This window comes from Trachemys scripta, chromosome 6 (assembly GCF_013100865.1).
Source record: "Trachemys scripta elegans isolate TJP31775 chromosome 6, CAS_Tse_1.0, whole genome shotgun sequence".
In the NCBI taxonomy this organism is placed as follows: domain Eukaryota; kingdom Metazoa; phylum Chordata; order Testudines; family Emydidae; genus Trachemys; species Trachemys scripta.
In genome coordinates, this window is record NC_048303.1 from 80,826,123 (window position 1) to 80,850,479 (window position 24,357).

The 24,357-nt window shown below is 42.7% G+C and overlaps 1 protein-coding gene across 1 annotated transcript in view; it reads left to right on the forward strand.

Moving 5' to 3' along the window:
- SHC3 (SHC adaptor protein 3) overlaps positions 1 to 20,921 on the forward strand; it is a 77,565-nt gene extending 56,644 nt beyond the window's left edge. Inside the window, exons 7-12 of the mRNA XM_034774602.1 lie at positions 785 to 911; positions 2,542 to 2,695; positions 5,192 to 5,288; positions 7,993 to 8,187; positions 9,120 to 9,415; positions 16,982 to 20,921. Of these exons, the coding sequence (XP_034630493.1) occupies positions 785 to 911; positions 2,542 to 2,695; positions 5,192 to 5,288; positions 7,993 to 8,187; positions 9,120 to 9,415; positions 16,982 to 17,110 (998 nt within the window). The 3' untranslated portion in view covers positions 17,111 to 20,921. The remainder of the gene's footprint in view (positions 1 to 784; positions 912 to 2,541; positions 2,696 to 5,191; positions 5,289 to 7,992; positions 8,188 to 9,119; positions 9,416 to 16,981) is intronic.
- Positions 20,922 to 24,357: the final 3,436 nt, after the last annotated feature.

The window sequence follows — 24,357 nt, forward strand, 5'->3', positions numbered from 1 at the left end:
GGTTCGGTGGCGCAGCGATCCGCAGGGGGCTGCGGGGGTTCGCCGGCATGGTGCTGAGGGTGTGTGTTATGGCGGCGCTATGGAGGGCGGCACTCTTTTTTTTTGCTTGGGGCGGCAAAAATGTTAGAGCCGGCCCTGGCCATAGAAGGGCCAAAGATCTGGCTGGTATCTTGTATATGAATACCTCCCTCACACCCCATTTTGGGGAAGTTCAGAACCAGCTGGAAACTTTGTCGCACAGGCACACATCAAGATAAGTAGATTAGAAAATCAACTAAAATGGCAATACAATTACAAAAACAGATTAAAGAGAAATAAAGGTAAGTTTAATTTGGAATGATCTAAAAATGTTCTCTAGTGTCTATCTCCTTATTTTAATAGAAAGCTCAGGATTCTCCTATAACTTGCTGCACGCAGTTACAGTCAGGTGATAATGAATGATATTCATTCAGGTTTCTCTTCTTGAAGGAGTTTTTCAAATTATGGCCTTGATTCTGGTCTCACTTACACCAGTTTTACAGTGTTGTACCATAATTCCATTGGATTGGAGTGGAATCACTCCTGATTTCAGATGGTGTAAGTGAGAGGAGAATCAAGCCAATGTCTTAAGTTAGCTGTAGCTAATTGCTATTTTTGTTCATTCAGATTTTAATAAAATTTATATGTCATGAAAAGAACAACTGTCCTTGGCCTGGAGGTCCTTGTGCCATTAATTACTGCATCACAGTGAAGACTGTATAAATAATGTTGTGTAAATGTCAGCATCTTTCTTTCTTTCCTCTAGCGTGCCATATACTGGAATGCTGTGATGACCTGGCCCAGGATATTATCAGCACCATAGGGCAAGCATTTGAACTTCGATTTAAGCAATATTTACGGTGTCCCTCTAAGATACCTGCTCTCCATGATAGGTGAGTAACATTGCAGTAGAATCTTTTCTAGTTCCTCAGTTTCCTTCACCAGCTGGTAAAGTGCGGGGTGAATCTATGGCTGTGCTGTGGATGAAACTGTCTTAGAAGAACTGGATTTTAAACACACTTTAAAACAGATTCCTGATAAATGAGTGAAACATGGTTTGCCTGATCAATGTGGATGGGCCATAATCATTTTAAAATCATGTTTAAACATGGCCTCTAGGATCAGCTGTTTTAAAATTATAATGTCCTGCCCATACTGGCTAGTCAAACGCTTGTTAGAGATCGAGACAGGTGCACAAAGTCAGAGGTGATGTGTGCTATAGGTGGTATATTGCACATCGCTAAGTGAGACTAAGGGAGCCTAAATTAGTATAATTTACATAGTGAGTGACCAGAACAATTTGTAAATTACACCAGCTAAGAGTCATCTCTATATTTGGCCCCAGGTCAAAGCACTATTTTAAGCATGGTTTTTAAATGGCTATGCCCTGGCCCATATCCACACTGAAGGTCTTTAAGCCATGTTAGCCTAAATCTATTTAAAATTTGTTTTTAAATCCAGCTTTATACCCAGTGTGGATGGAGCCTTGAAGTAATGCAAGTGGAGGAGCTTCCCAGGAAGGTTGGACTCTATCCTTCCTTGAATGGTCATAACAGATTTTGGTCTGCTCGTTTTAGAGATTTTTCTTTTTGCTGCAAGTCATAAAAATCATCATAACCCTTACTTAAAGTCAAAGAAACAGGCTTTCTAAAAACACGTACATAGAGGAAAGACTGCCCCCCCCCCCCCCCACACACATGAAAAAAGTGCACATGGAAGGGCCGAGTGGGAGGAAACCCTATGTGTGATTGTTCTAAAAGGGGAACTGGATTACCAAATTAACCTATGGTTCAGCCTTCACACTGATTTTCACATCCCATTCCCCCACCTCAGTCTCTGTCGACAGTAACATTTTTAGAAACTTTCCCACCAATGCTAGCACCATATCAGCTCTACTGGTGTGAGCAACATCTTGGTTGGATATATTCCTGTGGGTTTCATCACATGACATAATCTTTAATTAAAGATTAATCTTTAATTCCCGGAGACTCCAGGACAATCCTGGAGTTTTGGCAACCCTACAGATAGTGAGTGTAGAATGCTACCATTCTGATTTGGAAGAATTTTACCTTCCCTTTGCACTGGTGTAAATGACAGCTTGATGTGCAGTGAAACAGAGAATTGGGCCTGTTGAATTCACCAAAGTCATTCCTGATTCACAGCAGGGTTATTTAGATCAGAATCAGGCCCCAAGACATTATGAAGGATACTTTTTTTTTATCATCAGCCAATCAATCACACAAATAATACTACCAATAACATGTTAAGGTATTGTAAAGAAGTTTTTCATGGTTGTCATTAATAGGGGTATGTAGGACCAAAGTTCTCTGAAGTCAGTGGAAGGCTCCCATCAACTTCAGTGGGCTTTGGATCAGCCTCATTACAGGGGTGGAGTGCTGCTTGGTTCATCCTATTTTGTAAATGTCACTTAATTGTCAAAGGGCTGGGTAGTATATGGCCCATGTAGCTAATACTATAGCGCTTCAAGTGCTGCAAGATGAGTAACATAATCCCTTTCTACAGGATGCAGAGTTTTGATGAACCTTGGATGGAGGAAAATGGAGAGCCAGCAGAACATCCCTATTACAACAGCATTCCTAATAAAATGCCTCCTACTGGTGGCTTTATTGATGCTAGATTCAAAACTAGGATCCCAAATGCCGCAGATACTGCTCAGGTCAGTGAAATGTTACCTGCTTAGTTTCTTAGTCAATCAAAAATTTGAAAGCAGCATTTTATTTCCAGATCAACGCACTGACAATGTTAAATATCTTGGAACTTTTCATATATGGCTGAATTGTTCTGTGGCATTTTATTTATTGCTGCTTCATATTCATTCATGGACTTGAATAAGAAATGAAACATGGCTCTGTATTGTTTATTATTAAATTCTGGCTCATCCTGCAATGGGTGTGCTGGGGGAGAAGAGGCTGAAGATGACCTCTTACCCACTACACCTGTTCAGTAGACAGGCAAAATCATAGCCTTCCAGATCACAGAATGCTAGGTGGGAGTGGTCACTGGCCAACATTCGTTCTCCTCAATAGGACATAGCTAAGTAACTAGGGAGGAATTATAAAGTCCCCACTCCCTGTTAACACACAGAAGGAAAGATAGTGTACACTGTTCCCTTTTGGACCAGCCCTATGGAGCTTTCTGAAAGCCCTAAAGACTGGACTGTAGAGTGATTTTTCCTCTTTCTCTGGCCCAATTAACATTTAATTATTCAATTATATAATTTCAGTGGAACAACTTCACTAAGAGCTCCTCATCAGGATATTCCCTTGCTCAGTGGTTAGGGCACTCAGCTAAGAAGTGGCAAATCCCTGTTCAAATCCCTTCTCTTCATCAGGCAGAGGTGACTTGAACCAGGGGTCTTCCACATCCTATGTGAATACCCTAACCACTGGGCTAATGGTTATAGAGAGGTTCTCCTCCTCCACGTCCCCTCTCCCATTGTTTTGTGTGGAGTTAGGTGGCCTCTGAGCACACCTAATGGATTGGGCCCTTCATGTTAGTTAGGTGGAGTAGTGCCTATCTTCTCCTGCTTTGTGGATCACTAGCAGAGCTAAGTGCCTCCCTGCAACCTGGGTTTAGGCACCTATCTCTGTGAGGGGGAGGGCTTAATACCCATCCATTTTATCAGCATCTCCTATTGGCTAGATTAGGTGACTTTGTGGGTTGTTTTCTAAGCTGCCTATCTCTCCCCATTCATTGAATAGGAGCCGAGGTACCTAACTCAGTTTTGTGGATTGCAGTGCTGTTCCTGTGATTTTTCTAGGCACCTAACAGTTAGGTGTTGCGATGCTCAATGTCACAATTCCTAAGTCCCTTTGTGGATCTGGGCCTAGAAGCCTGCATAAGGATGCAGAGCTATTCTCTTGGCTGGCCTAGGCAACTGGATCAGGTGGGTCCTGTTAGCTCCAACCCATGACATAAAAAAGGTTGAGCCTCTGTATGAGGCACAGGCAGCAGCAGCAGCAAATCCAGAAATAGCCAAGCTCAAGTGCATGTCCTGATAGAAGGTTTATTTAAAGAGGTACCATTTCCTTATAAATCATATTTCTCCCTGTTCCTCTCTCCACCCCCTATTATTATTACAGGGAACACCTAACAATGCTATAACTGAACATGCTTAGGGAGGGGAATTTTTTACACATTTTTCCATTTGCTTGCTTTATGCAACTGATTTTTCGTATCTCAGCTTTACTATTTCTCCTGTACAGTCACTATCCCCTGCTGTCTGTATGACTTTCCCCCTCCACAACAGGGAAGAGAAACATTTTTTGAAACAGGATACTTTGATTCTAACCAAACCAATTGGCAGAGGGACTCATGGGCAGTGGTAGCACCTAAAACTACTTTTACCTAGTTTTTAAATTGACTAATATTTCAAGCTGGTGGTGTCCCCTTAGGTTAACAGTAAAGGAAACCCCAGGAAAGGGTAGTTTGGATGCCATCCAGTTGTTTGTGTGCTGGATTAAGAACAGGGCACTTCCTTACAGGGCCAATCCTACTGTTCTCATTCAGGCAAAAATACAAGGATTGGGCTCAAAGTCTGTGCTCCTTCAAGCTGATCCATGAAGACAGGTCCCTGCACCTATATGGAGTCCCATTGACCTCAGTGGGGCTGAGCAGCTATAAGAGGCTGCCCGTATAGACTCTACTGAAATCAGTGGGGCTCTGCTGGTCTGAGTGGAACAGCACTCAGCATCTGAGCCAAAGATCGTAATGTTGGCAGCACATCTCTATTTAATTCCAGAGATACCTTGTCTGTTGAGAACCCCCTCCCACCATACAGTCAGTAGGTACCAGTGAGTGAATCTTTCTGTTAATCCTTTTGAAGACGCTTGCTCATTCTTGTATTCTAGCACCTGTTTTCTGCAGCACATCCTCAATAGGTTGTCAGGGTTTGCCAAATGAAGAAGGCTGCATATTTTATAGAATAAAAACAGGAAGGAGTGAGGTTCTCATGAAGGTCACTCTCACTATCATTCCCCTACACAAACATATTCAAGACAGAATGCTCAATCATAGTGTCATGCATAAGGAATGAAAAGAAGACTAGGTGTAAGTAGAACAGAACCGAACAAAGCCTCAAAGATGAACAGTGCATCACAGTGTTTTAAAGGAAGGAGTAGTTGAAGAATTGTTGTTTGTATGTCCACTCTAGTCTGCAGCAGCAGCAGGAAGAGAACAAACATACTACCAGAGTCGACACTTCGGAGACAAATTCAGTGAAGACTGGCAGCATGCTCCTGTTAAACAAGGTGAGTTAACCTTTAAAGTAATTATACTTCTCAAAGGGTATGTCTGCACTGCTGCTGCAGGGTTGGTTTTGTTTTTGTTTTGTTGTTTTGTTGAGAGTCTCAGCCTAGGTCAACTGACTCAGGATCATGGGCCTTACACTAAGGGGCTAAAAATGACAGTGTAGACGTTCCTGCCTGGGCTGGAGCCCGAGCTCTGAAACCTGGCAAGTGGGGACGATTTCAGAGCCTGGACTCCATCCTGAGCAGGAACCATCTATACTGCTATCTTTGATCTTGCAGTGTAAGCCCTGTGAGCCCAAGTCAGTTGAGCCAGACTCTGAAACACTGCCATGTTTTGTTTTTTAGTGTAGACATTATATAGGCCCCAATCATAGAGTTGGATTTGATTGGGTGGATTGGGGCCATACAGTGAAAGTCTGATACATGGAAATCTTGCAGCAAGATACTATAGTTAATTGATAGTTTATTTTCTTCCTTAAAGTGAATTTTAGCATCAGTGTTTGTGAAAGATATTGGATAAACAGCTCTGGGAACTGAAATCCAATATATATGTGTGTGTTTCAGAATATATATTGGATTTCAGTTCCCAGAGCTGTTTATTTAATCACATTTGAAAACTTAGACTTTTTTATATATGTATATATATGTATATATAAAAGCCTAAGTTTTCAAATATGATTAGTGATTTTGGATGCCCAGCTTGACACACCTTTAAGGGGCCTGATTTTCAGGAGGTGGGTGCTCAGCACTTTCTGAAAATCTGACCTCTTGAAGGTGTCTCCAGTTGGGTCCTACAAATCAAATCAGGCAACCAAAATCAGTAGTTACTTCTGACAATGTAGGTCTGTGTGTGTGAGTTCTACCCAGGGTACATTCTGCACTGATGTATAGCTGTGACACCCAGGCTTTCTAACCTTTACACTGCTTTGCTGTTGCCTCCACTCCTGGACTGCTCACAGCCAGCCTCCACCCTAAACCCCACTTTGCGGCCAGCATTTATAATGGTGATAAATATATTTAAAAGTGTTTTTAATTTAGGGGGTGGGGGGTTGCACTCAGATGCTAGCTATGTGAAAGGGGTCACCAGTATAAAAGTTTGAGAACCACTGCTCTAGCATGTAAGTCACTCCGAGCTATGTCTGTGTACACTTGCAACCTGCTGGTCACACTCAGGCTTTCACTAACCTGATTTACACTGGAAGGTGACCTCAGCACACTTCCAGTCCCAGACTTTTCCCCAGAACTGTACATCTTCGACTGCCCACTCCTCTCCTGGACAATACAAGCTAATATAAAGTCTGCCATTTTTTAGAAATGATATACACATATATAGTTATCTCAAATGGAGTTTCCCAAACACTCCAATTCAAACACACTGATCTAGATAAAACAATAAAACAAGTTTATTAACTACAAAGAGATAGGATTTTAAGTGAATACAAGTAATGAGGCATAAAATGATTACAAGAGAAATAAAGATAAAAGGCAACTAGTGCCTAACTTAACAAACTATGTTACATTCAAAGCAAAGTTTCTGTCACCATGTGCTCTCAATAGTCTTGCTGGACAAATTTCTAGACCAGGGCCCCCGTCTTCTGTGTAACTGCTGCTTCCTTTGTCCTTCTGGTGCAGTCAATCGATGGACAGAGAGTAAGAGGAGGAGGAGGGGTGTCATTTTTATAGTCACTCCCCATCTTAGAAATGTTTCCAGCTGAGATTCAGGAGACAAAAAGTCTAAGGGTATTATATCTCCTGCTGGTTTTCCCACCCCTTGGAACTCCCTTTGTTTTCTGCTTAAATGCAAATTAAGCAGAGCACACATTCTTTTGTTTGAGACAGACCTGTTTGCCATTTTCTGTTTGGACAGGGCTGTGGTTTGGAAAATGTGTTAATAACATTGTACAGTGGAATTTTATATACAATGTTGTTCAGGACAATTATTGACCAGTAAATTATGAGTTTTTAAAGGATACCTTACAAGGCATACTTTGTACAAAGATTATTACAGCAATGGTCAAAGGGTGAATACAGGGGTACAGGCCATCACAGTGTCAGTGCATGCACGTATGTGCATCTATGAGCTGAGTTGAGCAAATTATTTGTAAAAAATAATTGATTTCTAAAATTTTCCTGTTTTGCTTTTTGTGAACGTCATGAGCAAATCATAATATTCTGAAATATATTCATTATTCAGAATTTTTTTGCATGTCTTCATGAAATTTCCCCCTCATTTGGCTAGTTTGCAGTATTGTTTCAGCTATTTGATATTTAAATTTCAAAACTGATGCTGTGTTGTTTGGTTACCTAAATCAGATTAGCTTACTTCAGTTCTCTGATCGCATGACATAGGTAACTAACCAACGCTGCCCCAGTTTTGAATATTCCAATCAAATACAGCCAGTAGTCAGGCTTAAAATTCACTTTCCTCCTGTATTTGTGCTAGTAAACAATAGGCAGAAAGTGAAGACAAAAGGACCATGAATGCAGTCAAATCAAAATCAGTTTTGAATTTGAATGACTATTCGAGAATGATTTTTCCACTGTGCCAAGCTCAAATAGACAGGCATGTTGTTTGTCTTTTCATCTCTCTTTCCAGAGACTGTTGAATTTGCACTTTGGTTAGTGACACCTCCTATGTTTATTCTAAACAATACTGCTTTATCCTTCCAAATGCTATGTTAAAGAGAATTTTTGAATTTTCCAGGGTCCTTGGACATTTACAGCGTGCCAGAAGGGAAGCTTCAGGTAACCCCAACAGGAGAGGTGCCAGCTTATGTGAACACCCAACATATAAACATGGAAGCTCTACTTGCACTTCAGGCAGATGCTGAAAGTGCATTCAGTGGAACAAAAGAGTGTACCAAAGACAGCAGTCCAAGAAAAGATCTGTTTGATATGAGTGAGTTCCCTTTTAACTCTCACCTCTAATGACAGATCCTACATACTTAGTCTTTTATTTTGGACCAACAGAATTGCCAGTTATTCATTCCTAAAATGGTTTGAATTAATGAAGGTGATCCATATCTTTCTGAGTTTGAAATTATGGGTGCTTATAGTTTTGAAGCTAAATCAGGGTAAAAGGTGTTAACCTGCATCTACACTAGGAAGAAGGTTGGAATTTGGTAACATGTGTTAGCTCACACTGATCTAACCTAGACTTCTTTTCCTAATTTAGGATGTAGACTCATGAGTTTATCCTAGTATGTAATTAAACATCAGGGATCTTTGTTAAATTAATACTCTGTTTTGAAAAGAGAGCAGATATCTGTGTAATATATGTGACTATGCAGATTATGCAGTTTATTTAAAATGAAGTCCTCCTAACTTCAGGGGGAGGGATAGCTCAGTGGTTTGAGCATTGACCTGCTGAACCCAGGGTTGTAAATTCAATCCCTGAAGGGGCCATTTAGGGATCTGGGGCAAAAATCTGTCTGGGGATTAGTCCTGCTCTGAGGAGGGGGTTGGACTAGATGACCTCCTGAGGTCCCTTCCAACCCTGATATTCTATTATTCTAACTGGCTAGACAATAAGAGAGCTCTGATCCTGTCCAGAACATACAAATACCTACAAATATGTGACCCTTAGCAATTAGTCAAAATTGTCTCTGATTTTTAATATATTTATTTACAAACAATATTCTCTATGTTCTTAATATATTATATAAACTAGTGGGACTAGTAATACACCATACTGTGTTTGTTCTTCTTAAGGATAAATGGAAGTGGCTATTACAAGAAAATAAACCAGGGTTAAAATGACCGGAATTGTATTTTTTTGTAATGCAGTTTACCTGTGAGTGATCTTGCACTTGTTTCTGTGCCTGTAACCAGAACCTTTTGAAGATGCTCTCAAGAACCAGGCCACTGGGCCTGCGCTGAATAAGGCTTCCTCGGTCGAGTATACCAGTCCTCCATTACCCAGAGCAGCTAACTGCACTATAATGAACGAGCTGAATACAGAGCCTTGGTATCAAGGAGAGATGAGTAGGAAAGAGGCAGAACAGCTGTTAAAGAAATGTGGAGACTTCCTGGTCAGGAAAAGCACCACAAATCCAGGCTCCTATGTGCTGACTGGTATGCACAATAGACAAGCCAAACATCTTCTTTTAGTGGATCCGGAAGGAACTGTAAGTGTTGACTCCTGGATGAGAGTAAAAAAGAGTCCGACTCTATATATTTTCTGTAAGCCAGAAAATGAAACCTATTTATAACAATTATTTGTTATTACAGGCATTTGTAAGGTTCCCATCACTTAACCTTAAATCTCAACTCACGACGCTTAGCTGAAGAACTGCTGCAGCATTTCTACATGGCGAGGTAGCTCTGAGGCCACTTCCTCTAGTCTAGTCCTCAGTGCAATACAGGGACAGTCAAAGGTATTAAGTTACTTTTGTGGCCCCCAGATCCCAGGGCTGTCTGGGGAGCAGTCTGGTCCCTCGCATTAGTGAGAACAGCCTTTGCACTGCTCATATTTCCACCCAGCTGCCTGAGGCCCCAATGAGTTGTTCTGATAAGAGTGATCTCCAGAGCATAGGGGCGTGACTTCCTTCTCTGGGAATAGGCTCTCACTCAGGCCTGGGAGAGAAATGGCATATTCTGTCTCTTTGCTACCCGAGGATTCCCTTAGCTGGTTAAATTGGCTTTCTAGCAGCAGAGCAATATAAAGTAGCCAGAGCTGGGCATGAAAACTGGTCCTTGGTATTTTTGTAGCTACCCATCACTGAAAAAGTAAGCAGATGACACAAAAATAGGGGGAGTGGAAAATAACGAAGAGGACAGGTCATTGATTCAGAGATATCTGGATCACTTGGTAAACTGGATGCAGGGCCGGCTCCAGGCACCAACCCTCCAAGCATGTGCTTGGGGCGGCACCTGGAGGGGGGCGGCGCTCACCCGGGGAGAGCGGGGCCGCAGCCGGGCTCACTGCCTTCCCCCGGCACTCCGGCTGGCCGGGGAGAGCGGGGCTGTGGCCGGGCTCTCTGCCCTCCTCTTGGCGCTCCGGTCGGCCGGGGAGAGCGGGGCCCCGGCCGGGCTTGCTGCCCTCCTCCCGGCGCTCCGGCCAGTCGGGGAGAGCAGGGCCCCGGCTGGGCTCGCCGCCCTCTCCACGGCGCTCTGGCCGGCCGGGGGGAGCGGGGCCGCGGCAGGGCTCGGTGCCCCCCCCGGCCGCGCTCCTCACGGGGGGGGGGGGGGGGGGGGGGGCGGGAGGCTTTTTTGCCTAGGGCGGCAAAAAAGCCGGAGCCGGCCCTGACTGGATGCAAGGAAATAATATGTTTTAATACAGCTAAATGTAAATATATAATACATATATACCTAGGAACAAAAAATGTAGGCCATACTTACAGAATAGGGGACTATATCCTGGGAAGCAGTGACTCTGAAAAAGATTTCAGGGTTGTGGTGGATAATCAGCTGAACATGAACTCCTAACGTAATGCTAGGGGCAAAAGATCTAATGCTATCCTTGGATGCATAAACCAAGGAATCTCGAAGAGGAGTAGAAAGGTTATATTTGGCACTGGTGCAACCGCTGCTGGAATACTGTGTCCAGTTCTGCTGTCCATGATTCAAGAAGGATGTTGGTAAATTAGAGAGGGTTCAGCGAACAGATGCAAGAATGATTAAAGGATTAGAAAACATGCCTTTCAGTGATAGACTTAAGGAGCAAAATCTATTTAGCTTAACAAAAAGAAGGTTAAGGGGTGACATGGTTGCAGGCTATAACTCTCTTCATGGGGAACAAATATTTAATAATGAGCTCTTCAGTCTGGCAGAGAAAGATAAAACATGATCCAGTGGCTGGAAGTTGAAGCTAGACAAATTCACTGGGAAATAAGGTCTACATTTTTAACAGTGAGAGTTATTAACCAATGGAACAATTTACTAAAGGTCATGGTGGATTTTCAATTACTGACAATTTTTAAATCAAGACTGGAAGTTTTTCTAAAAAATCTGTTCTAGGAATTATTTTGGGGAAGTTTTATGGCCTGTGTTACAGAAGAGGTCAGACTACATGATCACAATTGTCCTTTCTGGCTTTGGAATCTATGCACCTGTGAAAGTTTGTGAAGGGGCTCCACTTGGTATGAAAGGGTGGAAAGCAACATATTTCAGTTCCCTGTTCTTAGTGGCTAGCTAGTCTGGCACTTAATACAAGACTTTCTATTCCTGTGTAAAATGCTAGTTTAAATCATAAGAATCAGAGCAACAGGTTCCTGACAAACTAGTGTATATGGTATATATACCGAAGGACCAATCCTGTTGGGCCTTGCTCCTACTGACTTCAACAGAGAAACTTACAAAAGGCCAGTAGGGTTTGATTCACAAAAGCTTTGACTAGAGAAGGCTGCTGTACATGCTGTCATTGTATTTGCCACAGGAGGGCAGTCAAAGAATATTATTAAGATGTTTTCCATTATAACTGGATTACTCCTGAGGTTACTCCTGGGCTTGTGTCAGCCTCGGCAAGCCAGGGGAAATGAGTGCTGAATCTCTGAGATAGGAACCTCTTTGATTCACTGACTGAAAGTTTACCAGTGTTTTGTGACCCTGCAGAAGGACCTTTTGGTTTATCTGCAATACACATACAAATAGCTACCTCTTGAGTGGGGTGCCATGAGGATTAAATAGTAGGGTCCTATCATACCTTTAATGCACAAGCCTGCAATATGGCTGGTGCAGAGATGCAGTGTCCTGGCTGGAGTTCTGGTAGGCAGGGAGCATGGGGTCATTGCTACATAGGGGTGCACCACATATTCTCTTCTGTGCCCAACCAGGATATTGGCCTCACATCCTTCCACTCCTTCCCCTTAAGGCAACATGAGGATCTCCTTTCATCACCTCTCTCCACTTGAGTCCATTTGTAATGCACCTCTGAGTCACAATGGCTACGCTGCTTCCTCCTTGCTCTGGGGCTGGGGAAGTAGTAATTTGCTGGTGGTCTACCAATACTTAGCTAATTACAGCACTCATCCCCAATCCCACCCCTTTGCTCAGTGCCAGCCAGCAAGAAGTGATGGAAGAGCCAAGGATCCTGTCATTACCTTCCCAACATACCAGAGATGGGCCTTTCCAAACTTGACTCTCCAGGCAGGAGGCCCTGGGAGTTGCTGCTTGACAGAGAGTGAGAGGCAGCTGCAGAGTTGCAGGTGGTAAGAGAGTGGCAGTTAGCAGGAGGTTCCTGCAGCAGAGCCTTGGCCATGTGGGAGGGCTGAAGCCTGGAAGCCAGAGGCAGAGGGCTGAAGAAAGTTGAGGACCAGGGGAGTAGTAGAGGGGTTTGCCTGCTGACCTCCCAAGCTGGAGAATAGAGCGCACTGAGAGAGTGCTGGATCCTCTTCTGTGGAAGAAAGGACTGCAGATAGGAAGACCGGAAGGTTTCTTCTGGGAAGAGCAGAGACAGACTCTAGCTAGAAGGGGCTGGAGTGGCTAGGTGATAAAAAGCAGGCTGGGACTGAACAGATGTTCTGGGACTGGCAGAGCTGAACAGGTATTGTAATAATAGAATGTATTTTGGGATTGAGGGCAGTTTGAATTGTTTATGTTAATAAACCCAGATGCCAAGAAGGGATATTATTGGCCACAAGAAAGCCTCTAGTGCAGTTATTGAATGAGGGGCCTTGACTCAAGGAAAACTGAGGCAGGGCACCCACAAGTTCCCTGAAGCCAGAAGGGGGCACTCAGGAAGCAGTGGGCCCTGGTGCACTCCCTCTGTGTTCCGTTGTATAGGCTTGCAGTCCAAGTTACAATCTAGCCCCAGAGTTTTCAATACAAATGGAAATATATCCCCCCCCCCACCACTTCCCTCATTGCAAAGCATCATTTTACACATTTCATACTTCACGTACTTATTTATCAGATTCTGGATGTCCACATAGAAAAACACTGATACTTTAGGGATGGAGGGCACTGTGCTGAGTGGCTAATGTTTCGCTGTGTGCACTTATCACCGTTATCATCACCTACCCACACCCCTTGCCTTCCAACAACCACCATGGCAGTATCGCTTTTTCAAAATGCCTCACACACATTAAATAATTTAGCCTCACACAAATAAATATTATTGGTCTTGATTCACCCTTGTGTTTCAATGGGGGCTTCTGCACTTCAGTGGGAATTCACTGGGTGGGGTGTTTGCATGTCCAACACTCATTAGGCAGCTTTAAACTGCAGTTGAGCTCCAAACGAACAAATCAGCTCAACCTGTGAGAGAACTAGCCATGCCCTCTTGCCAGCCATCACCTCCCACCTTTGGGATCACATTGGCCAAGTCAGGGCATAGGGGTCATGTGCATCTTGCACAGCTGCAATTCTCTTCCAAGTGGATTTTTTGTCTTGCATGTCACTTCAGGAGCCATCAGCAATTTCAAGGACCTTGCTCAGTGAAGAGTCACCTCAAGGAGGTATTAACTGCAAGTTACACACCACTTGAGAAATTTGCTCCCATAGTAGCAGCTTGCCTATTTCTGTATTTAGACTTCACTGTGCTGGCTTTATGTTTTGTGAGCCACTAGCTCAGCCCTTTGGCAGCTTGATTTGTGGCTCGTCATGAGCATAGCTAACAAAATGCAAACATATTGCAAGCCTGAAGAGGCCATTTTTCCACAGTTTGCATTTCTTAGACATACTGAGGTCCAAATTTTCAGAATTATTTGAGATAACTATACATACAAACAGCACCCAACAGGTCATTTGTGTGCAAATTATTCAGAGGCCTTTTTTTAGGGCTTGTCTTCATTGCAGTGTGATCTTAAAGTCTAATTTGAGTGTTACCTCCAGCCTGACTCCCAGGTACACACACAAATCTCTAGTTAAAGTTAAGTGGTGTTTTAAATTTGAACTAGCTGGCCATCAGGGAATATGGATGGAAGCTTGAGTGCTGCCGATGCTAGAGAGTGTTGTTTCACAATAAGAAGAACAGGAGTACTTGTGGCACCTTAGAGACTAACAAATTTATTAGAGCATAAGCTTTCGTGGACTACAGCCCACTTCTTCGGATGCATATAGAATGGAACATATATTGAGGAGATATATATACAGACATACAGAGAGCATAAACAGGTGGGAGTTGTCTTACCAACTCTGAGAGGCCAATTAATTAAGAGAAAAAAAACTTTTGAAGTGATAATCAAGCTAGCCGAGTACAGACAGTTTGATAATAAGTGTGAGAGTACTTACAAGGGGAAATAGAGTCAATGTTTGTAATGGCTCAGCCATTCCCAGTCCTTATTCAAACCGGAGTTGATTGTGTCTAGTTTGCATATCAATTCTAGCTCACCAGTCTGTCTTTGGAGTCTGTTTTTGAAGTTTTTCTGTTGTAATATAGCCACCCGCAGGTCTGTCACTGAATGACCAGACAGGTTAAAGTGTTCTCCCACTGGTTTTTGAGTATTTTGATTCCTGATGTCAGATTTGTGTCCATTAATTCTTTTGCGTAGAGACTGTCCGGTTTGGCCAATGTACATGGCAGAGGGGCATTGCTGGCACATGATGGCATATATCACATTGGTAGATGTGCAGGTGAACGAGCCCCTGATTGTATGGCTGGTCTCATTTGAGTTAGGCTAACTCAAGAGGAGTTAACTTGAATGCAGATAACTCAAGCTTGCAGTGAAGACAAGCCCTGAGTTCTGAAAATATGGGCCTGATAGGTTACATAAAGCTGATGCTTCAAAGCAACTAATGGGAACTGAGGTTTTCCTCCTAGATCATGTTGCACTTGGAATGCTAGTTGGACTCTAGAAATCATAAAAGTCTTCAGACTTTCTTCAGCAGCGTTATTGTTATAGGCAGAGCTGGTAGCATTGCTATAGTTAAGGTTGCCTGGCACTTCCCGTTATAAGACCCTTTTACAACTTTGCAAAACTTCAACTAAATATGCTGGGTGTCTGCATCTGGATTTGTTGACCCCCAAATAGGGAAGAGACAAGAAAAATTAAATAAAAAGAGGGTATCTACCTCAGGATGATTTTTTATTTTTTTTTAGGAAAGTTTCAGCACAATTTGTTCAGCTGGTTTCTGAGCATGAGATTAGGCAAAATACATAGTTTTCCCCATTTAAAAAAAATCTTACAACCATCTGGGGCTCCTTGGTTTGAAGCAGGGACTTGAAATTTGCAAGAGCTTGTCTATGTGTCAGGGATGTGCCTTTTGCTGTTCCTGAGAAAATCTGCCCCAAATTGGCCAAGTTATAAGCCTTTGAAAAATCTCAGTTCACACAAATGATGCAAGAGTCCTCAGGGGAAAAATAGTATTTGATCATGTAATTAAAAACTATTATAATGCATACGCACAAGAGCAACCTTAAATCTGGCATTGTTTAACCTTTGAGTGCTTGACTTTGCAACCTTTTAGATTTTTTAGATTTTTTTTTATTTAATCATTGAAGAAGCTCAGCAGTTGTAAAGAATACTGGTAAAATGTGCTAGACCAGTGGTTCCCAAACTTGTTCCGCCGCTTGTGCAGGGAAAGCCCCTGGCGGGCCGGGCTGGGTTGTTTACCTGTCGCGTCTGCAGGTTTGGCCGATCGCGGCTCCAGGCCAATGGAAGGTGCTGGAAGCGGCGGCCAGTACGTCCCTTGGCCCGCGCCGCTTCCAGCAGCTCCCATTGGCCTGGAGCAGCGAACTGCGGCCACTGGGAGCCGCGATTGGCCGAACCTGCGGACGTGGCAGGTAAACAACCCGGCCTGGCCCGCCAGAGGCTTTCCCTGCACAAGCGGCGGAACAAGTTTGGGAACCACTGTGCTAGACAAATAACAGGTTCCTTTCTCTGAAGAGCTTACAGTCCAAAGACACAACTGGGTACTATGCAGACCAGAAACATATACAGAGCCAAATACAGATAATGGTCTTTGTAGCTGGAATATTTTCTTGAGCAGGTTTTGAGACAGAAGAGAGGGAGGCCACTGACATCTAAGTAGAAGGTGCAGTATGAAACATGCAAGTGTATGAAGGATAGGGCTAGGTTCTGCTACCTTTACTGACCTTGAGGGACACCTTTCTCTGGGATTAACCTCATTTAAATAAGTGAGGCTCCTCATGTGGTAATAGACAACTTGGGGTCTACTCAGGATGCAGCTGGTCAGAAAAATGGATTTTTTGTTGACAAACACAAAATATTTCATTAGTATTGCCTACATTTTCAGCAGACATTTTTTGCTTTTTGATGAAAAACCAAAAGCCAAATATTTTTTCAGATTTTGGCACCAAAAAATGAAAAAAAAATTGGGCCAAAAATTGCCTATCCCCAGGAGGTTTGGATTTTGTTCGAAATGTTTTGGTTTTCAATTTTTCAACAAAAAATTGGAAGTGTTTGTAGAGAGCAAACACTATCTCCAAAATGTTTCATTTGATCAGAAGGTCAATGTTCTGTTGAAAAAAGTTGTGATGGAAAATCTTCAGCCTGGCCTATTCAGTGTGAGTAAAGGTGGCCAATAAGAGAACAGGCAAAACAGAAGTTTGGAGAGAAGTGAGGGAGTAGGAGGTGAAACAACTAAATTTGGAGATGACAAAACCTCCATTGACTCTAATGGGAGGCAGCTCTGACCCTTAAAAGTGTTTGTGTGTATGCGTGTGTGCGACCGCGCGTGTATGCAGATATAAAAGGAAAATATTTTGTCTTATTTTCAGTTAACTTTAGTTTAATGGTAAAGGAAAGATTGGTCCATATTTAACCTTTACTTTTCCATGCTCTTCTTTTAAGGTTCGTACAAAGGATCGTGTATTTGACAGCATAAGCCATCTCATCAACCATCATCTTGAGAACAATTTGCCAATAGTTTCCACTGGAAGTGAACTCTGCCTCCAGCAGCCAGTTGAGAGGAAACAGTGACCCATGGTGACATGTTCAGCATTTGTAAGCTATAACCACTGCAGTGGACACTGCAAACCTGGAAACATGTACATTAAAAAATACACACATATATCTATCACCAATATGTTTTCTTGAGCTTTAAAAAGCCCCATCCCGTACAGTACCACTTGACATTTCTTACTGCTCTATGCAGACATGAAGTATGATTAAAAACACAGATAGATTTCTTAAAATGTAATTTCAATAAAATTATTCTGAATCTTTAATGTGAATATTGACAGTGTACATACACACATTATACATAAATATAGTAATATATTTATATTTTTCAAGTCTGTCTGTTGAAGGTATGGAACTAATGTTCTGTGCCATGTGTTTTTAACTGAAAAAGATGCCCATTGTGATTGTTCAGATAAAAATAGAAGTCAACAGTCTCATTTCCTTGAGAATACAATATTAGAAGTCTTATTTGTAATTTTATCTAATAAGCACAATTATGGTGAGAACACAGGCGGATTACATTGGTTAAATACCAGTCGAGGGGATTAAATTCAGTAGCTCGTATTCTAACATGGAAATTTAGCTTGAAACAATTTTTAAAAGCATTATTCAGTGTCACTGAGTTCAAAAGCATTTTCTCTTTTTGATGTCCAGTTTGAATTCTTATATGATGCTACTCAAGATATGTGTAACTTGCTTTGACAATGACTTGGTGTGATCTCTCTGTGTACAAGGTGTATGCATTTGATTTTTCTAACAATAATATAATTGAACTAATATTCTGCAGCTTTGATTTATTAAATTCAATACTAAGATTATTTACAAATAGTTCACTTCTTGTGCTAAAGAATTAATTTTTTTTGACTGCCAGTCACCAATGAGATGTCATACATTGATTAAGAGGGTTCAAACTGCTTGTTTTTTAAATATATTTGGTGCAAGATGCTTGTGGTTGGTCAAAAAGACACACAAAAAAGTTTTTTTTCCTCATAGAACAATGACAAAAATGAATACCTAGAATGTTAGTCCATTTAAATGATCTAACTTTGATTCACTTAGTTTTTATGTGCCTCTCCCTAAAGTACAGCTTCAAGTTAACCTTCAGCAAGTGATTGTTTTTATAAATGTATTGGTTGTCTCTAATTAGCAGTGTGGAAAAAATATATATATATTAGAGTTGCTTTTTTGGCAGATATTTCATTAACATTTGGTATTGGGAAGTGTACATTGAAAAGTGCATTCTGACACACACACACACACACACACACACACTTCATTAATTTGCCTTTCTTTTGGAATGGACTTTGTCTTTCAGTTATACATATCTAACTGAGGGCCAAATTCAGCTCTCTGTTTAACTGATGCAACTCCCATAGACTTCAGTGAAGGTTGCACCATTGTAACTGAGAGCAAAATTTAAACTTCAGTATTTCTAAGTCAGAAATTTAAACCAAGTTTCAGGATTTGATTAATAAAGGCCCTGATTAAGGAAGGTACTTACACTCATGTCTACCCTCAAGTATGTTAGTTCAACTGAAGTCAATAGACCTGTCATGTCCTTAAAGTTAGACATGTGCCTAAGTATTTTGCTGAAATGGGGCCAAGTTGACTTCAGGATTTGCTTTAGAATCCATTCCTAGGATGACAGTTTTAAAACTCACAAATAATGTCCTCCTTGTGCCATGGACTACGCAAAGGTCATTACTTTGCAAGTTTGTTTAAGATTAATCTCTAATTTCAAAAAGGAATCCCACAGCTGGTCTAGAGCTCACTACCTGAAAAGAGCTATCAGAGGAAGAATTGACTTTCAAAGATTTTTGAGAATTTAAAATTACATTTTCACCTCTAATCTCTCCATCTCAGCATGTTTCACTTCCCAATGCATTGCCATGGGACCAGCCCACAGCTAGCCCCTATCACCCTGTCTACCCAGTCCCATGAAACTTCCCAGCCTATGTTTATCCCTTCCTGGAACTCCTTTAGCCATTCAAGACTCACCCTAGCTGGCATCGCACACTAAATCACTCATCTGGCTTCTCTCTTGGATCCCCACTAACCACTCCCTGACACATCTTTACATCTAGGCCGCAGAGGCTGATTATCACCACCACTTCCCCATGCAGCAGTTGGACCTTCTCCCCATCAGACCACACCCAAATCTTCTTTCTCCCCCTCCCTCCCCCGTTCCCTATATGTGGGGGGAAGTAGATCTTCTTTATGCCTCCTAGTAGGCAGGGAATTATGGCTGCATCCTTCCCTTTTCCTCCTTGCTGTGATGATACAGCTGTTTGCTTCAGTTCCCATCTCCTCTGCACAGAACAGTAGGTTTGGCTAGGAGCAGAGAGCACAGGAAAGGAGTCAGATGGATTATAACAGTCGCCCAGGGCATGGATGGAGATCTTCAGATTAGGTCTGCCCTATTCGATGCTGGAATACAGAAGGCTGAAATATGGAGATACTTAAGTGTTATATCCTTGGGGGCAACAGTTTTAGGAAGAAATCACTGGAGACACAGAGAGCTGTAAATCTTGGAGCAGCCATTTATTGCTACACACACAACTAACCAACAGCCAGCCCAACTGGCTGGGCTATCCCCTAATAATCTAACTCCATTGCCACTGTAATACAAGATTCTATTACCACGACAACCAAATACACAACATATTCCCCCCCCCTTAATAAGAATGTCCCCAAAATAAAACAAACACTAACTGCCTCCATTCCCGGCTAAACCCCGGGGATTATTTTGCCCTGTAACCGTGGGTTCACCCTAGCTAAAGATCCAGCCGACGAGGAGGCCTTCTGTCTCTAGGTGGATTATGGCGGACTTCTGGTGTTGTTGCACCCAAAACCGTCTTGGGCGCGGGCCTGACAATGGGCTCAGGGTTCGTAGGGCGAAGGGGTGAGGATGGGGTATCAGCTCATGCCGGGCAGAGGGGTATCTCTGCCGCTGGCAGTAATGGGGGGGAAAGTCAGGAACAGGTGACTCTTGATTCAGTGTCTCGCCGGAGGTGGTGAAGTCAGGCAACTCAACTGAAGATGAGTCCTGAGGACTGGTATGACCTGGCAGCAGCTGATCTACATGTCGCCGACAGGTGAGATCCTCTGCAGTCCGGATTGTGTAGGAAACAGGTTCCATTTGAGCGATGACAGAGGCAGGGACCCATTTAGCTACAGAAGTATAATTCCAAGCCAAAACCAGCTGTCCTGGGCTAAAAGTTCGGTCTTTCGCTCTGGGTGCACGCCTGATGATTTGATCTTGCTGCTGATGTTGCACAATTTGTCAGGTTTCAGCAGATCAAAGCAAGTGTACAGCTGTCATCCCATCATTAGAAAGGCCGGGGATGCCTTGGTCATAGCATGAGGTGTGTTTCTGTAGGATAGTAAGAAGGTGTCCAGACACTTTTGAATGGATAATTGTCCCCTTGCCGATTTCAAAGCTTGTTTCATTGTCTGCACAAATCTTTCAGCTAATCCATTGGTGGATGGATAATATGGTGCTGAAGTGATGTGGTGTATCCCATTTGCCTTCATAAACTTTTGAAACTCCTGAGAGATGAACTGCGGTCCGTTGTCACTCACAAGTTGTTCTGGCAGACCGAAACAACTAAAGAGTCCTCGTGGTTTTTGGATAGTACTCTCTGCAGTAGTGGACTGCATTATAGAGACTTCTGGCCATTTTGAATGGGCATCTACCACCACTAAGAACATGCTTCCTTCAAGGGGGCCAGCGAAGTCAACGTGAATATGTTGCCACGGGTTTTCAGGCCATAAGGGGATGCATTGCAGGCCAACTGTAGGGGTAAAGATGGATCAAAGTGCGTCAGAACTTCAGAAATAGCAATGCATCCTTAGCTTTGTTAAATGCAACATCACAGGCTTCAGTCCACTTGCAGGCCTTGTTCTGGCCAAGGAGTTTGTGAAGTGGTTTTAGCAGTGTGGCTAACTGTGAGATGAACTTTCCATAATAGTTCAATAGTCCTAGAAATGAGCGAACATTTCGAGGAGGGGGAGCCTCCACAATAGCCTTAACTTTGGCAGGGGCCTTACGAAGACCTGTAGCATCAATGATGTGTCCCAAATATTCAACAGAGGGCTGGAAGAATTCACGGATTCTTTGCGGACTTGCAGTCCATACTCTTCCAGTCTTTGTAGGGTAGCCTCTAAATTCTTTAGGTGATCCTCCTCATTCCTTCCAGTGACCAGGATGTCATCCAGATAGCACTGGACTCCTGGCAAGCCACACAAAATCTGGTCCATAGCCCTCTGGAACAGGGCGGGAGCAGATGTTATTCCGAAGGGTAGGCGACAGTATCAATAAAGCCCCTTATGCATCACAATAGTCAACAGCTCTTGGGGCTTTTCATCAACATGCATCTGTAAATACGCTTGACTCAGATCAATCTTACTGAACTTTTGTCCCCCAGCCAGGCCTGTGAAGAGGTCATTGATGCGGGGAAGCGGGTATTGCTCTGCATATAACACCGGGTTGACAGTGACTTTAAAATCACCGCAAATCCGGAGGGAGCCATCTTTCTTCACTATTGGAATGATAGGAGTTGCCCATGGGCTATGGGTAACTGGTATCAGGACTCCATTTGTGACCAGGCGCTCCAGGTCCGCTTCAACTTTCGGCCTGATGGCATATGGCACAGTTCTAGCTTTCAGATATTTTGGTTGACTGTCAGGTTTAATGTTCAGTGTCACAGTGATTCTCTTCATACTTCCCAGATCCTCTCCAAAAACAGCAGCATGTTTCCTTAGTATAGTGGTCAGACCGGTTTCTTCTTTAGTCACTCGGTGCACTTCTGCCCAATTCAGCTGGATCTTCCTAAGCCAACACCTACCTATTAAGGCTGGGTAATTACCTCTCACCACAAACAGTGGCAATTTATCAGTCTGTCCATTGAGCTCCACCTTAACATCAGTAGTGCCCAACATGGGCACAGCTTCTCCCGTATATGTCTTCAGCACTGTTTTTGTTGCTTTAAGAGGAAGATGCTGTTGCTTTTCTTTATACACAGTCTCTGAGACCAGCGAAATGGCTGCACCGGTGTCCAGTTCCATGCGTATAGGTTTGCCGTCCAACAACAGGGTTATCCAGTATTCATGTGAGCCCACTGCCAAAGACAAAACATGGAGTGACTCTTCTTATTGTGAGGAGGTATCTCCTTGGTCATCCTGGGTCTGCTCTAGGGTATGCAGATTTCCCTTTTTGGTCGGCCAGACCACAGGCCTCTTTTTCTTTTGTTTACAGGCATACTCAATGTGTCCTTTTTTGCCACAGTGTCGACACACCCGGTCCTTACACCAGCATACTGATGCAGGGTGACCCGGCTTACCACAGCAGTAACATTCCTGACTCCCCACAGTTTTGTGGGTAGGTTCTTGTGACACCTTATGCACCCTAGGGGATGCCCCAATGGATTGTGCCTCCTTTGTAGCCAGTTCCATGGAGACAGCAATATCAATAGCCTTCTGTAAGGTAAGTTGAGCCTCTGTCAATAGGCACTTCCATATAGCTTCACTGTGCAGGCCACACACTAACCAGTCACGTAGGGCATCATTTAACATCTCCTTAAATTCACAGTGTTCTGCAAGCTTTCTCAAAGTTGCTACAAATTGTACAACTGTTTCATCTTCTTTCTGGTCTCTTTTGTGGAACCTATATCTTTCAGCAATTACCAGTGGTTTTGGAGAAAAATGGGACCCCAGGATTTCCACAATGTCACTGTAAGATTTAGTCTTTGGCTTAACGGGTGTAGTAAGCTGTGTAGCAGGGAGTAGGTCTTAGCCCCTACAACACTTAAGAATATTGGCACCTTCTTCTCTTCTGTAATGTCATTTGCAATAACAAAAAGCTCAAAATGCTTAGTATATACATGCCATTGCACTGTAGTCTCCTCAAAAGGTTCCAGTGGCCCTGTAAATGTAGCCATGATTTTAGTTTCAGTTTGCACAGTCAGTGCAAACAAGCCAGCCCCCTTCCAGCAGCAAACAAGGTTTGTTTGTTTTTGTACCTTAGCTTCTACTTCTTTCTGTTGCTGGGGCAGCACAGATATCCCATCCTTGTCACCACCTTGTTATCTTTGGGGGCAACAGTTTTAGCAAAAAATCACTGGAGACACAGAGAGCTGTAAACCTTGGAGCAGCCATTTATTGCTACACATACAACTAACCAACAGCCAGCCAAAAACTGGCTGGGCTATCCCCTAATAATCTAACTCAGTTGCCATAGCAACACAAGATTCTATTACCACGACAACCAAATACACAACATTAAGTAGCACTCTGTCTGGTATCTATGACCATGATTTTAGGAAAGAAAAGTCTTGTTTTGCTTTTTCTGTGATTATATTGTGCAAAGTGACTCTGTAATATTGGCATCTTGTGGTTAGGGCTAAATTAAGGCAATCCAAGGCCTCAGGCCCACCCTTCAATGGGTTCACATGCTATTCTCTTTAGGGTAGCAGCAAGTGTCAGAGTGAAGATGTATGGGACAAGCACACCTCTGAGAGTTATTGTTTCAGGCTCCATATAGACTCAGACAGGCACTGGTTACCTTTGGGTCACAATTTCAAGCTTTTCTTAGCATTCATGAGGGCTATTTTAAAAATCAAATGAAAGCTGAGATTCTGACTTCATTGTGTCACTCTAGGAGCTGGGACATGAGACATGGCCCTAATAGTGCCTATGCTTTAATCTGGCACAGCCTGTGGTTCAATTTTTATCGTTTCTCAATAATTCCATATCACATTTCTGAAGTTTATTAGTAAAACAATGTTGTCTCTAACTTGTAGCCCTGCAATCTCTACCTGAGATTGAAAGTCAAACTGGATTCTTTCTGGTCTGTGCATCACTACGCGTAGGAAAGATTCAACAGTGAAAATGGTTGAAACTTTCTAGATGAAAATTTTCCTGTCAGAAAATGTGGTTTTGACTAATTTCTGCAGAAAAATGTAGAGTTAGACAAAGTTTTTTTGAATTTACGATTGGGGAAATCAAAGGGAAAAAGTTCACTTTGAGTTGACATGTCAAAATGAAATGTTGGTTTGAAACTAAAAATGCCATTTCAAATGTTGATTTGTTTAATTTAAATTGAAATTGTTGAAATTCTCTGTTTCAACATTTCCGATTCAAACCTTTTCAAAATTTTTTGTTCCATGAAATTTTTTGCTATTTTGACTCTGTTTGTGCAGAATGGAAATTTATTGTGAAATACCAACATTTCCTGAAGGATTTAGTTAGAATTTAGCTAGCAATTC